The 12,609-nt window shown below is 66.5% G+C and overlaps 1 protein-coding gene across 1 annotated transcript in view; it reads right to left on the bottom strand.

Moving 5' to 3' along the window:
• The window catches only part of HMCN2 (hemicentin 2), a 37,069-nt gene that overhangs the window by 2,530 nt on the left and 21,930 nt on the right, over nucleotides 1–12,609 (bottom strand). The window contains 35 exon segments of the mRNA XM_075170980.1: nucleotides 89–326; nucleotides 424–545; nucleotides 732–869; nucleotides 1,075–1,224; nucleotides 2,018–2,266; nucleotides 2,414–2,495; nucleotides 2,583–2,773; nucleotides 2,844–2,978; nucleotides 3,148–3,361; nucleotides 3,731–3,921; nucleotides 4,042–4,176; nucleotides 4,479–4,613; nucleotides 4,702–4,809; nucleotides 4,898–5,062; nucleotides 5,285–5,406; nucleotides 5,513–5,669; nucleotides 5,800–5,927; nucleotides 6,188–6,335; nucleotides 6,575–6,716; nucleotides 6,843–6,979; nucleotides 7,264–7,345; nucleotides 7,424–7,614; nucleotides 7,712–7,984; nucleotides 8,295–8,392; nucleotides 8,577–8,760; nucleotides 8,844–8,968; nucleotides 9,323–9,482; nucleotides 9,585–9,728; nucleotides 10,216–10,347; nucleotides 10,466–10,579; nucleotides 10,985–11,146; nucleotides 11,408–11,504; nucleotides 11,699–11,886; nucleotides 11,950–12,063; nucleotides 12,327–12,545. Of these exon segments, the coding sequence (XP_075027081.1) occupies nucleotides 89–326; nucleotides 424–545; nucleotides 732–869; nucleotides 1,075–1,224; nucleotides 2,018–2,266; nucleotides 2,414–2,495; nucleotides 2,583–2,773; nucleotides 2,844–2,978; nucleotides 3,148–3,361; nucleotides 3,731–3,921; nucleotides 4,042–4,176; nucleotides 4,479–4,613; nucleotides 4,702–4,809; nucleotides 4,898–5,062; nucleotides 5,285–5,406; nucleotides 5,513–5,669; nucleotides 5,800–5,927; nucleotides 6,188–6,335; nucleotides 6,575–6,716; nucleotides 6,843–6,979; nucleotides 7,264–7,345; nucleotides 7,424–7,614; nucleotides 7,712–7,984; nucleotides 8,295–8,392; nucleotides 8,577–8,760; nucleotides 8,844–8,968; nucleotides 9,323–9,482; nucleotides 9,585–9,728; nucleotides 10,216–10,347; nucleotides 10,466–10,579; nucleotides 10,985–11,146; nucleotides 11,408–11,504; nucleotides 11,699–11,886; nucleotides 11,950–12,063; nucleotides 12,327–12,545 (5,370 nt within the window).

Below are 12,609 nucleotides of genomic sequence, written 5' to 3'. Positions count from 1 at the left end.
TGTCACTGCAGGGAGGTGGCCTTTGCACCCTCACAGCCACCCAGGATCCTGGCATCTCCATCGCCATTCCTGGGAATCCCCTTGTTACCCGCATCAAGCGAGGCATGGAGCTGGAAGCGGAGCTCCTCCGAGGCTGGGTCGAAAGAGGCTTCAACGGCGCTGGCCCGGACGTGCTGCACCCGGGGGGGCTGCGGGCCCGTGGCGGGATCGTACGCGATGGTGTGATTGCAGCGGGCACGGATGATGCGCCCGTCCCGCAGGAAGCTCTGCACCGAGCCCCCCGAGAGCCGCCCCGCGCCCGTCTGCACATAGTGCTCACTGAAGTCCTGGGGAGAGGCAGGGAGGGGGATCAGGCCATGGACCCCCCCCGGGCTCCCAGCATGGGAGTCGTGGCCCCGCGGGGAGGACGGGCAGCACCAGCACCTGCAGCAGCACGGCGGCCTTGCCGATGTTCTCTGGCACGGAGCCGCTGATCACGCTGTCCAGCAACAGGGCGCCGGCAGCATCCGTGCCCCGGGCAAGGTGGGTGACCCACAGGAGCTCCCCTGCCAGGGGGGAGCGGTGAGTGGCAGCTCGCAGCACCCCCAAATGCAGCTCCATCTCCAGCTGTGAAGCTCAGCCCAGCGGTGGGCTGAGCCCCCGGGGACGGTGCATGGGGGGGGTGGAGGCGGAGCAGGGCAGGACCAGGCTCCGCAGCCCCCGACACGCCTGGGGCCCCTGGCATCCCTCACCTGTGGCAAACTCCAGCTGCGACTCGTGCCGGAAGGTGCCCCGGGTGAGCAGGAACCCGCTCCGGGCGTCTCCACCGGCGAGCGTCAAGGACCAGTAAACAGGGGCGATGATGGCAACCAGCACCCGCATCAGCGGCCCTGGGGGTGGGGGAGAAAGGGTGTCACCGCGGAGCTAGCACCCTCCTAAGGGGGCACCCAGCCCTCCCCAATTATTCCCGGCCCCCTTTAGCCCATGGGGCACAGCACAGACAGGGGCTGCTGCTTTTTGGGGAAAAAATCTTTCCCCTAGGATTTTCACCTGATCTTCATCCTCCCCGGGGGGAGGACAGGGGCGACCACCTACCTATAGCGGGTGGGATGCTGCCGATGCTGCTCCGGACGGTGGTGGTGCCGGAGTGCGGGTCATCCAGCACGCTGGCATCAAGGGTGGCGATGCCGAGCTCATGGGCGTTGATGACGCCAACCAGGCTGCCCTGCACCCGGTGCGGCTCCCCTGGGGCAAAAGGGATAGGGGCAGTGGCGTTGGGGCTACTCTCTCGTGGGAAAGCGGGGTGCTTGCCTGTCTCCCATCTCCATAATTTGTGTGTCAAGAAAACCTCATTTTCTGGAGGTGACAGCAGGCAGAGCAAGGCGGGCAGCATCCCTACCTGGCTGCAAGCTCAGCCCCCAAAGACCCCGCGGGTCCGGGCAGCACGGTGCTGCATCGGCTGGGGATGCTGCAAGCGTGGCCCCGTGCCTTTTGCTCACCAAAGTGCACCAAAACCGCCCAAGCCCCTGCTCTGTATCAACCCCCACGGTCCCAGCCCCAAGCTTTTATTTGCCTCTCCTCCGGCGCACCTGGCAGCAGAACGCCAGCAGCCGTGCAGAGGGCACCCAGGCACCCAGCTCTGCCCCCACGCTGCCGGTCAGCCCGGCCCTCTGCTCCCCGAGAGGCAGCGGGAGAGGACGTGCCTGTGCGTTTAACAGAGCCCCTGGGAAACGGGAATTTAATCACGGGCAGCAAATGCAGGAAGGTTGGGGAGAGACGAGGCGGGGCACGGGCTGGCACACGGTGGCGGCTCGGGTGAGGGTTTGTCTGGGTTCAGACCTTCAGATGAGCAACAGAAGAGACAGGAGAGGGCAAACCAGGGTACGAACCAAGGGGTTTAGAGTGAGCAAGGGAAGGTAATATCCCTCCAAACCACTGCGTAGGAGGTCTTACCCCAGGGCGTAACAGTGCTGTGGGCAGCCCCCCGAGCCAGCCAGAAGCCCTGCAAGCCCCGGGGCAGACACCCACCTTGGACAGCCAGCGTGGGCGATGGCGGACCCCAGGGTGTTGCGAGCTAGGCAGGAGTGGCTGCCGGCATCGCTGGGGGTGGCGGCGGGCAGGAGCAGCGTGGCGTTGGGCAGGACACGGGGACCCTGGGGCAGCGGCTCCCCGTCCTGCCGCCACTCCACAGAGGGGGTGGGCTCCCCCAACACGGCGCAGTGCGGCAGCACCCGCTGCCCGGGGTGCACTGCCACCACTCACAGTGTCACCGCCACCGCGGGGGCACCTGGGCAGGGAGAGGGATGCGGGCAGTGCCGCAGCATCCCAGTGGTGCTGGGGCCATTCCCCAGGGGTTGGGGGTGGTCCGGGGGGCTAGGGGGTGACATGATTTGCAGTCCCTGAAAAGGAGGGTGCAAAGAGGGGCAACACTCACTCTGCAGGGCCAGGGTGACAACCTTCGCCGCCGTACCCGCATCATTCTCCGCCACGCACCGGTAGTGCCCCACGTCCGTGCTCTAGCAGTACCAATAGCGTTAACACAGCAGTTGGCTTTGCCATGAAAGCCCCCCAAAAGACATCGGCACCCCCCAGACCCCACTCACCCGCACGGCGCGGATGGCCAGGGAGCCGTTCTGCAGCTGGCGCAGGCGCCCGCTGGCTGCCACTGGCACCCCGTCCTTGCTCCAGCGGACGAGGGGCGCAGGGTGGCCCCGGGCATCGCAGTCGAGGAGGGCATCGTCCCCGGGGGGCTCCACCTGGTAGGTGCTGGGGTCCCCCTGTATGATGGGTGCCTCTAGGGAAGGGAGAGGGGTGGCAGAGGAGGGGGGCTGGCCGGACAGCCCAGTTTCCCCACCAGCACCTACCTCTGATAGAGACGAAGGCGGTGGCCCTGATGGCACCGGCACTGTTCTCGGCACGGCAGACATAGGTCCCACCGTCGGCGCGAGTGGCTGCCTCCCGCCGCAGGGTGCTCCGGCCGCTCTGCCCTGACACGCCATCTGCGGGGTGCAAACCCCCCAAAAAGCACAGACAAGGACCAGCGGGTTATAACCCCACACAGCCAGCCGTGCCAGCACCCCAGGGACCCCGAAAGGTGGAAGAAGGACAGGTATGGAGCCAGGATCACATCCTGCCCCCAAGGAGGAGGGCACAGGGCTGCCCACGCACCGGTGATGAGCTGCCCGTTGGCCGTCCAGGAGATGCGGGGCTGGGGGCTGCCCGCAGCACCACACACCAGCTCCAGCCTCTGCCCCCGGCTCAGGGTGACATCTCCGGGCAGGCGGGTGAAGGAGGGCTGGGTGTGGACGGAGAGGGAGAGCCAGCGGACAGCCCTCCCGGCTGAGTTCACGGCGGTGCAGGAATAGCTCCCGGCATCCCTTTCCTGCACCGGGAAAGGGGGGAGGACAGGGGGTGAGCCCTGGCTCACTGGGCTGCATCCCTGCTGCCTGTTGTGTACCCAAAAAGCCATGGCTCGGCCACCGCCACTTTTTCCAGCCCTTGTTAGCAAACTCATACTGCCCCGACCCGCCGGCCTGTTGCAAAGGACTGAACAGGGCTCTCCCTCCACCAAATATTTTTGAAAGCCACCAGGATGCGGCTTGGTTAAGTGACACCTTGTCCTGCCAGCCCCAGCCCAGGGACATGGCAGGGTGCAGAACAACCTAGGTTTTCTTTTCAGCAGCAAGAGACACTCGTTTTCCTGCTCGGCGACCTTACAGCTAGCTCGGCTGCAGGAGGGGATGGTGCTCACCTGGACGTCCCGGAGCAGCAGCTCCCCGGAGGGCAGGACAGTGGCCTTCCCCCCACCGCCCCGCACCGGGGTTCCCTCCCGGCTCCAGGACACGCGAGGCTCGGGGACACCGTGGGCAGCGCAGGGCAGCAGCACCTCCAGCCCCTCCAGGACAGCCAGCTCTGCCGGGCCGGCTGCGATGACGGGGGGCACTGGATGGGGCAGGAGGGCAGGAGTTGCTCATACCTTGACAGCCACGTTTCACTGCAAGGTGCCAGGGAAGGAGCCAAGCAGAGGAGGGGGCGAGCGCTGGGGCCCTGCTCCTGCCTTACCTTGCACGATCAGCCTGGTCCTCCCCGCAGCGGTGCCCGAGGGGTTGCGAGCCACGCACAGGTAGGTGCCTGCGTCCCCCGGGGAGGCCCGGAGGAGGTGCAGCTGCCCATTGGGGAGCACCTTCAGCCCGGGCCCTGTGGGGATGGGCAGGAGTGAAGGGCAGGACGGGGCAGCGCAGCCATGCTGGGGCGCGGATGGATGGTGTGCAGGGACTGCTTTGCCTACAGAAGTGCCCCTCCCTGGGGAGTCCCCAGGGAATGGCTCCAGCGGCCGCTGCACCCACCTTGGACGGCAGCCGGGATCCAGGAGGACCCATGCACAGTGCCACCCAGCACCTTGCTGGGACACCTACAACCTGCGGGCACCCAAATCTCCCCCCGGACAAAGGCTGGCAGGCAGCGCGGGCTCTGCCAGCCTCCAGCGGGCTCCCACTCACCTCTGGCAATGCCAACACCATCCCTCTGCCAGGTGACCTCCGGCCAGGGGACCCCGGTCGCCTCGCAGGACAGCACCGCGCTGGTGTTGACCATCACCATCACCATGCCGGGCAGGGGCTTCAAGGTGGGGGGCTCTACGAGCGGCAGGGAAGTGTTGTCCACCAGGGCTCCCCCAAGGTGGGCCAAGGCACAGGGAGCGGGACCCCCGGGAGCCGTGTGTACCGTGCACCGTGAGCCGGAGGTGTTTTCGGGCTGTGCCAGCAGCGCTCCTCGCCGTGCAGGTGTAGCGACCAGCATGTGCAGGCAGCGCCCGCCTGATCTCCAGGGCCCCTGGGAAGACAGCGGGCAGAGGGGAGGCAGCGGGCGGGCTGGCAGGGACCCATCGCCCCACCGGGGCTGCACTGCCCCGTGCCCGTACCTGTGGGCAGGACGCGGTAGCCCCCTCCTCGGCTGCCCAGCTGAGCCCCCTCCTTGCTCCATGACACCGTGGGTAGGGGCACACCGGAGGCGTAGCAGGTAAGGACCGCAGGGGACAGCCAGGTGACAACCACATCCGTAAGGTCATCAGCAATGGTAGGGGGCACTGGAGAGGTGAAGGAGGGAGGTGAACGGGGCTGCATAGAAATGCTGAAGGGGATCCCATCCCCAGGCACGTGGGCGCAGGTATTTCTATTTCCCCCCTTGCCCACCCCCGTATCCAGTCATCTAGAGAGGGGGGCTGGAGCACATCCCACATCACGCCCGAGGTGGTGACTGACATGGGGAAAGCCGCTCTTGGCAAGACCCACAGCCCCCAGGAGCTCACCGTGGATGGACACGAGGAAGACCTTGCGTGCCTCTCCGGCGGCGTTGGTGGCAATGCACTCAAACCGCCCCTCGTCCCGGGGACCGGGGCTGGTGATGAGCAGCGACCCCGAGGACTGCAAACTGCATGGGCAGAGCATGCGTCAGGGTCAGCCCCTGCCCCACGGGGAGCAGCGACAGGGGGCAAACCCCACCCTATGGCGGGACCCTTTGGCAGGCGAGGCGGTACCTGTAGGCGCCGGGCGGGAGGTGCGGGTTCAGAGGGTGGCCGTCCTTCTCCCACCTGACGTGGGGCTCTGGGGATCCCCAGGCGTCGCAGTCCAGCGCAGCCGGGTGCTGAGCCAGCAGGGTGAGATTGGAGGGCCCGGGGGCGATGGCGGGAGGGACTGCGGAAGGGCACGGCAGTGATGAGCAGAGAACAGCAGCACATCGTTGTACTGATGAAAGCAGCCCAGCAGCGGTGGGTTGAAGGAGGGGATGAGCCCAGGAGGGATCCGGCTTGGTTTTTCCACTTACCCAGGACGCGGAGGTCCAGGCCTCGCCGGTCGGAGCCAGCGGGGCTGGATGCCATGCAGAGGTAATAGCCCGAATCCTGGACCTGAATGGCGTCAATTTGCAGGGAGCCGCCTGGCAGGAGCTGCAGCCTGGGGAGGGAGAGCAAGGGAGCCCTGTGGGGGTTCTGCACGGCCAGGCAATGCGCGGGGACACGCGGCTGGGAAGGTGGCATGTGACGTTGCAGCCAGATGTGGCACGTGTCCACTGAGCTGGCGTGGGGACAGAGCACAGCCCTTCGCAGGGTGACAGTGCTGTCTCTGCTCCAGGCATGCCAAAATGCCTACTGATGTGAAGGGTGGCACGATCTGAGAGCCAGCTCTTGATGCCACCGACCTGCAGAGCCTCATACCTGTTGCTCCCGTGAAGGGGCAGGAGCCGGCCGTCCTTCCGCCACGTCACCTGGGGCACGGGCCACCCCTCCGCCCGGCACGGCAGTACCGCCGAGCCATTCAGCAGAGCCCTCGCCTCCTCGGGACCTGGCTGGATCTCCGGGGCCACTGCAGCAGCGCCCAGCCGGCACCGGAGAAAGACGGAGACAGGGCTCAGGGGATGGGGAACGTCAGCCCAGACCAGCACAGGGGGTTGGGCACCATCCAACCCTCCCTTCCTATTACCCCAACCTTAGAACACCCCATAATATTGAGGACACCCCATAATATTGCATATCCCTGAATTAACAGGGACGGAGCTAGCATTTGCTGCCAGCAAAGCCCCGTGGCGGGGCATCACCGCTCACCGTGAACCTCCACCTGGACGCGCAGGCTGGTGTCCCCCCGCGCGCTGGTGGCCCCGCAGCTGTACTCCCCGCCGTCCGCCGCCCCCACGGCCCGGATCTGCAGGAAGCGTCCCTCGGCCAGGACCTGCCTGCGGGCATCCTCCTAACCCCCCCAGGGAGCCCCCGTCAGCAGCTCTCCCCCCACCATCCCCACCACGAGCATGATGGGGCTGGTGAAGGTACATCCCAGCCCCTGCCCGTGCACCGTCCCAGGTCCCATCAGACGTACCCGCAGCGGGGACCCCTCCCAGTGCCACTCGATACGGGGGGGTGGCACAGCATCGCCAGGGCACTCCAGGATGAGCTGCCCCCCTGCCACAGCAGTGATGCTGTGGGTCTCTCCAACGCTCGCGATGCTGAGAGGTGCTGCGGGATGCATGCCAGGTGGGTCAGGGGGTGCCAGGTGGGTTGGGCACCCCCATACCTGTCCCCATAAGTCATGTATAGCCCCCCACTCTGCAGGACCATCACGCTGTGCTCCAGACCCCCGTTCGGAGGTTTACAGCTCCCACCGCTCTCCCCATCCACCCCGCAGCGATCCCAAGGAGGGATGCAGGGGTTGCTCCGGCTCTCTGGTCCCCCAGAGCTCTGACCACCCTGCAGCACCCCCTGCTAGCACCCTCCTCACTGCACCGCTGGGGCCACGCTACCTTGGGTGCTGACGTGGAAGCTCCTGCTGTCCTCCCCGGCAGGGCTAGCGGCTAGGCAGGTGTACAAGCCAGCGTCGGCCACCTACACAAAGCCAGAAGAGGAAAAAAATTAAGGCATGAAAAGAAAATGCAGGTAGGGAGAAGAAAGAGGAGCCCCTACCTTAGTGCTTTCGATGTGCAGGGTGCTCTCATTCCCCGACATGAGCCAGGGCCCTGCCAGCAGCTGCCCGTCCTTCTCCCAGGTGACAGTGGGCATGGGGACACCCGTCACCACACACGTCAGCTCTAGTGGGGTGCCCACGGCGACGGACATCTCGGTGGGATGGGACGCAGCCTCGATGCGGGGTGGCTCTACAAGGCGCACAGTGAGGTGGGTGGGCTCATCCCCTCATGGCTCCCAAAAAATTGGCCGGCTGTCCCTCCCAAATCCCCGGGGGCAGACACGCACCCATCACCAGGAGGTGGAAGGCTTTGCTGGCCTCCCCCACCTCGTTCGCCACCAGGCAGGAGTACACCCCCGCGTCGGCTGGCCCCACGGCCCCCAGGCTCAGCCACGGGCCGCCGGGCACGCGGTTGCTCTGCTGCCCCAGGGGCTTGCCGTCCTTCAGCCAGGTCACTGCCGGTGCTGGGGACCCGGTGGCTTCGCAGGTGAAGGTGACATCGGAGCCCTCAGCCACCATCTGCTCCTCGCTGCTCTCTGGGCTCTCCAGGACAGGGGGCACTGGGGAAGGAGCGGTCCCCCTTAGCGGAGCCATAGGAGCAAAGCCAGGTCCCACTGGGGATGGGTTTGGCAGTTCCCCGATGTCCTGTGGGCACCCAGAGGTGGCTCAGCCTCCCTGCAGGGTGCTCTGGGACTGCTTTCAGGCTGGTCCTGCCTTGCTCTGTTCTCCCTGAGCCCACCCCCGGTGGCCCAGGGCCGGCTCAGGACCCTGCTTAGAAACAGAGCTGCAAACCATGACGGGCTCTGCCAGCAAAATTGGTGCTTGGGTGCCCTCTGCTCTGCTCACCCCAAACCCCCCGCCGCCCCGTACCCCGTATCTGCAGGACGAAGCTGCGATCGGCCACCCCCGCCTGGCTGGAAGCGATGCAGGTGTAGAGCCCGGTGTCGGAGACCTGTGCCTGGGAGATCCTACCCCATGGAGCAGGGCACAAGGACGGGGACAAGACATCAGCTCCGGGTCCCCCCTGTCCCCCAAGGTCTCCACGCTGACGTGTAGCCACCTCCAGGGTGCAGCCATGGCTGGCCCGGCATGCAAACCTGGGTACCAGCCCCAAAGCCTGTGGCCAAGCATCGCTCCAGGGTCACTTCTTACCGGAGGACATGCCCAGCTGAGAGCAGGGTGACACGGGGGGACAGGCGCAGGGGCAGCCCGTCCTTCAGCCAGCTCACGTGCAGGGGAGGGGACCCCCGTGCTCGGCACTCCAGCGTCACCGCCGTGAACAGGACGCCGCGGACCACCTCCGAGTCATCGGTGCCTCTCTCGATGGCAGGGGGAACTGGACAAGGGGACAAAGGGGCTGACGGGGCCATCAGGGACGGGTGGCCCTGGCGCTGCCCCGGGGATCCCGGCCCCACTCACCCAGCACGCTCAGCGTGTGCAGCCGTGTGTCTTCACCCGCGCTGTTTCGGGCCAGGCAGGTGTACACCCCCGCGTCGGCGGCTTGGAGCCCCTCAAGGAGCAGGGAGCTGCCGTCCGGGGACATCCTGGGCAGGGAGAATGGGACAGTGACCTGTGTGTCCATCCCTAACGTGCTCATGGGGCAGAGATGCTCTGTGCTTGGTTGCAACCCAGGCTGCAGGTTTTGGGGTGCGCTGCAAGGCCAGGACAGCAGTTGGGACCCTGCCAAGGTGATGGTGACCATGCCAGGCTGCAGCACCGTCCAGGATGGTCGTCAGCAAACGGCTGGGCTATGCTCATCCCAGCTCAAGCAGGGAGAGCGGGGAGAAGCAGAGCTCAGCCTGCCTTGCCCTGCTCTTTTGCATATGGGGAAACTGAGGCACAGACGGGGCAGTGCCATGGCTAGCCCGTGAGGTGGTCCCCCCCCACCCCAGACTCACCGGGCGCCCGAAGGGGGCTGCAGCCCCAGAGGCTGCCCATCCTTCAGCCAGGAGATCTGGGGGGTGGGCTGTCCCTCCGCCCGGCACTCCAGCCTCACCCCTCTGCCCTCCAGCACGCTGTGCTCACTGGGGACCCCCGCACTGGTGATCCGGGGTGCCACTGCACCGAGAAGAGAGGGAGGCTGAGGAAGAGGAGGGGGGAGGAAGGCTCCCCTCCGAGAGAGAGTCTGCAGGGACCCCTGCCATGCCGGGGAAGCCCTACCTCGCACCAGCACCATGAAGTCCTTGCGCGTCTCGGCGCCCGGGCCCCGCGCCAGGCAAGTGTATCGGCCCTGGTGGAAGGGCTGCAGGGGGCTGAGCTGGAGCTGCCCCCCCCCAGACACCAGGCCCCGCTCCGGGCTGCTCTCTGCGAGGAGACGGGGCGAAGGGGGCTGCAGCGGTGCTCCTCTGCCAAGCCCTCCCCACGCACGTTGTCACACTCCCCCCTTCCCATCTCCAGGACCCAGGTTTGGGGACTTGGTTAAAGCGGAGAGCAGGGTGTTTGGACCGTGCGTAGCTGGAGGTTTGCAGGAGAAAAGAGCCACTGGTCTGGGGGTAAACCCCCGACGCAGCGGGTAGCCCAAGGGCTGGTACCCGGAGAGCTCACCCCCACAGCTCTCCATCATATCCCATGCCCACATCCCATTGTTTCAGCCTCAGGAACGAATCTGAGGCCTCTTAAAAACGTGCAGGGAAAATACCCGCCCCTTTGCGCTCTGCCTCCTCCCCTGTGGGGCCCTGCAGTTCTCTCACAGCAGGATTAGAAAGGGGGAAACTGAGGCAGGACTGCTTCAGGCCGGGCGGTGGCGAGGCTCGGGATGGCAGCCTGGCACGGCATCCCCCTGTGCACATACCCAGCAGGCTCCCGTCCTTCAGCCAGGTGACGGCGGGCGCGGGCACACCGGTGACTTGGCAGGTCAGGACGAGGGGGCTCCCCATGTCGGCGTCCAGCGTCTCCTGCCGTGGCTCCTCGATGCCCGGGGGCCCTGGGGAGGAGGAGCGGCGATGGGGTGTGTGAGCAGGAACGCGCGGACCAGGGTTTGCTGTCAGCTCCTTGGTGCGCGCTCGGAGGGCAGAGCTCCCGGCCGAGCCCTCGCCGCTTACCATGGACGGTGAGGATGAAGCGCTTCTCGTCCCGGCCGGCTGCATTCAGTGCCACGCACGTGTACGTGCCCGAGCTGGAAAGCTGCAGGCGAGGGAGCTGCAGCTCCTGTGAGTCTGGAAGAAGCAGGGAGTAGGGAGTCAGGGCAGGCTCGAGCCGGGACTGAGTCTGGGCCACCGTGCCGGCAAGCTGACCCGTCCCCCAGCAGCCAGCCAAGCCCCATGCGAGAGGTGCCTGGCCATCAAAGTCTCTCTTCGAGGTCCAAGGCCTCACTGTGCACAGCAGAGAAGGGTGCTGAGCTCCTGGGGAGCAGCAGCACAGAGTTTGCCGGATGCAACCTTGGTCCTTTCCAGAAGGGATCACTGGGCAGTAAGCTGTTAGTGTGTGGTTACGGCCCGAGCTCGAGTCCCGCATGCGGCATCCAGAAGGGCAGGTTAGGGGAGTTAGAGCCCCCCACCGAGAGCCAGAGGCCGTGCCAAGCCCTGGGGGACAGGCTGTCATCCTTGCTCATCCCAATGTACCTGGGGTGACGGTCACCTCCTCACCGAGCTGCAGGACATGGCCATCCTTGTACCAGGTGATCTCCGCAGCGGGGTGGGATTGGACGTTACACGCCAACGAGACGTTGCCATTGACGATGCCGTCGATGCTTTCAGGGTTTGCGCCCATGATCTGGGGTGCTTCTGCTCCAGCACACCCCAAAAGAAAGTGCCAGAGGGGAACCGTCACTGCGGAAGCCAAGGTCCCCCCAGGAGGAAACGCGCACCGAGCACCTCGCCTGCTTGGAGCATGCCGGCACCTCGACCTCCTCGCGCGGGGCGAGCACGACAAGCACGGGGGGGACAGAGGCAGCCACGCAGTTCAGGAGCCACGGGAGACTCCAGCTGGCGGGGAGGGGGAGAAATAAATCAGCCACCCGGGAAGGGTCGCTGGGGATGCCTTACCCTGCACGGCGAGGGCAAAGTGCTTCTCGGCTGACCCGGCCAGGTTCTCGGCCACGCACGTGTAGCTGCCGGTGTCACCCGCCTCCACCACAGCCACCTGCAAAGGGGGAGCAGAGCCCCGCTGAGGGCTGCGCCGAGCCGGGGAGCTGCTGGGGCTCCCACGGGGACCTCGGCACCTGGCAAGACCAGGGCAGCCTCCCCCTTGGGGAGGGAAGAGTGTCCCATCCCCTCCGCCCGGTGTCTGCCGTGTTGTCCCCCCGGCAGAGCCACCCTGCCCAGGGGGACACCAACCTGCAGGACCGTGCCGCCCTCCAAGAGCTGGTGCCGTGGGCTGACCACAATGGGGACATCGTTCCAGAGCCAGGACACCGCGGGCACTGGGTGCCCGGTGGCTTCGCACTTGAAGCGGACGGTGCCATTGATGGTGGCCGTCACCTCCTCAGCCAGGTCTTCCGTGCCACCGTGGATGGCCGGGGCGGCTGGAAGCAGGCGGTTACGGGGCTGCCGCGCACCTCCGGCCCCGGCCCCAGCCCTGTACTCACTCAGCACCTCCAGCTCGTAGTGCAGGCGATCCCGTCCCGCCGCGTTGGCAGCCTCGCAGGTGTACCTGCCCGCGTCCTCCTCCCGCACCGCGGGCAGCTGCAGCACCCGGCCCCCTGCGGCGCGGCGCAAGGGATGGGGTGGGCTCCGCGGGGGGCCGGAGGCTCCCCTCCAACCTCCCCCTCCCACCTTGCTGTGCACAGACCCCCATGCAGCCCCAGTGACACGGTCCCGCTCCTGCGGGTCCCACGGGTGCTGTGCATGCTGGCAGGAACAAGGGGACAGAATCCAACCCCCACATGCTACGGATGCTCTCAAACCACAGAGCTGCTGCAGGAAACCCCCCCCAAACCCCACAGTGAGGGTCCATGCCCATTACCTAGCAGCATCAGCACCCCTGGGCCGGGGGAGAGGGGCTCCCCATCCTTGTACCAGGTGAGCTGGGGGGGTGGGATGGCACTGGTGTCGCAGTAGAGCGCAGTGGGCTGGTCGAGGATGGCCTGCCGGTGCTCCGTCACCTCCCCGTCCTGGTCTTCCACCCGGTAGAAGATTTCAAGGGCTTCGTTGGGGCTCGTCTGCTGCTGGAAGAGGGGCGGCACTGCGGGGACAGGCTATGGTCAGCTGTGGGGAATGGGGACTCGCACCCCCAGGTGCGACCAGAG

Source organism: Calonectris borealis, chromosome 21, assembly GCF_964195595.1.
Source record: "Calonectris borealis chromosome 21, bCalBor7.hap1.2, whole genome shotgun sequence".
Classification (NCBI taxonomy): Eukaryota; Metazoa; Chordata; class Aves; order Procellariiformes; family Procellariidae; genus Calonectris; species Calonectris borealis.
Note: the sequence above shows the minus strand (reverse complement) of the source record. Positions and strands in the feature narration are given on the sequence as shown.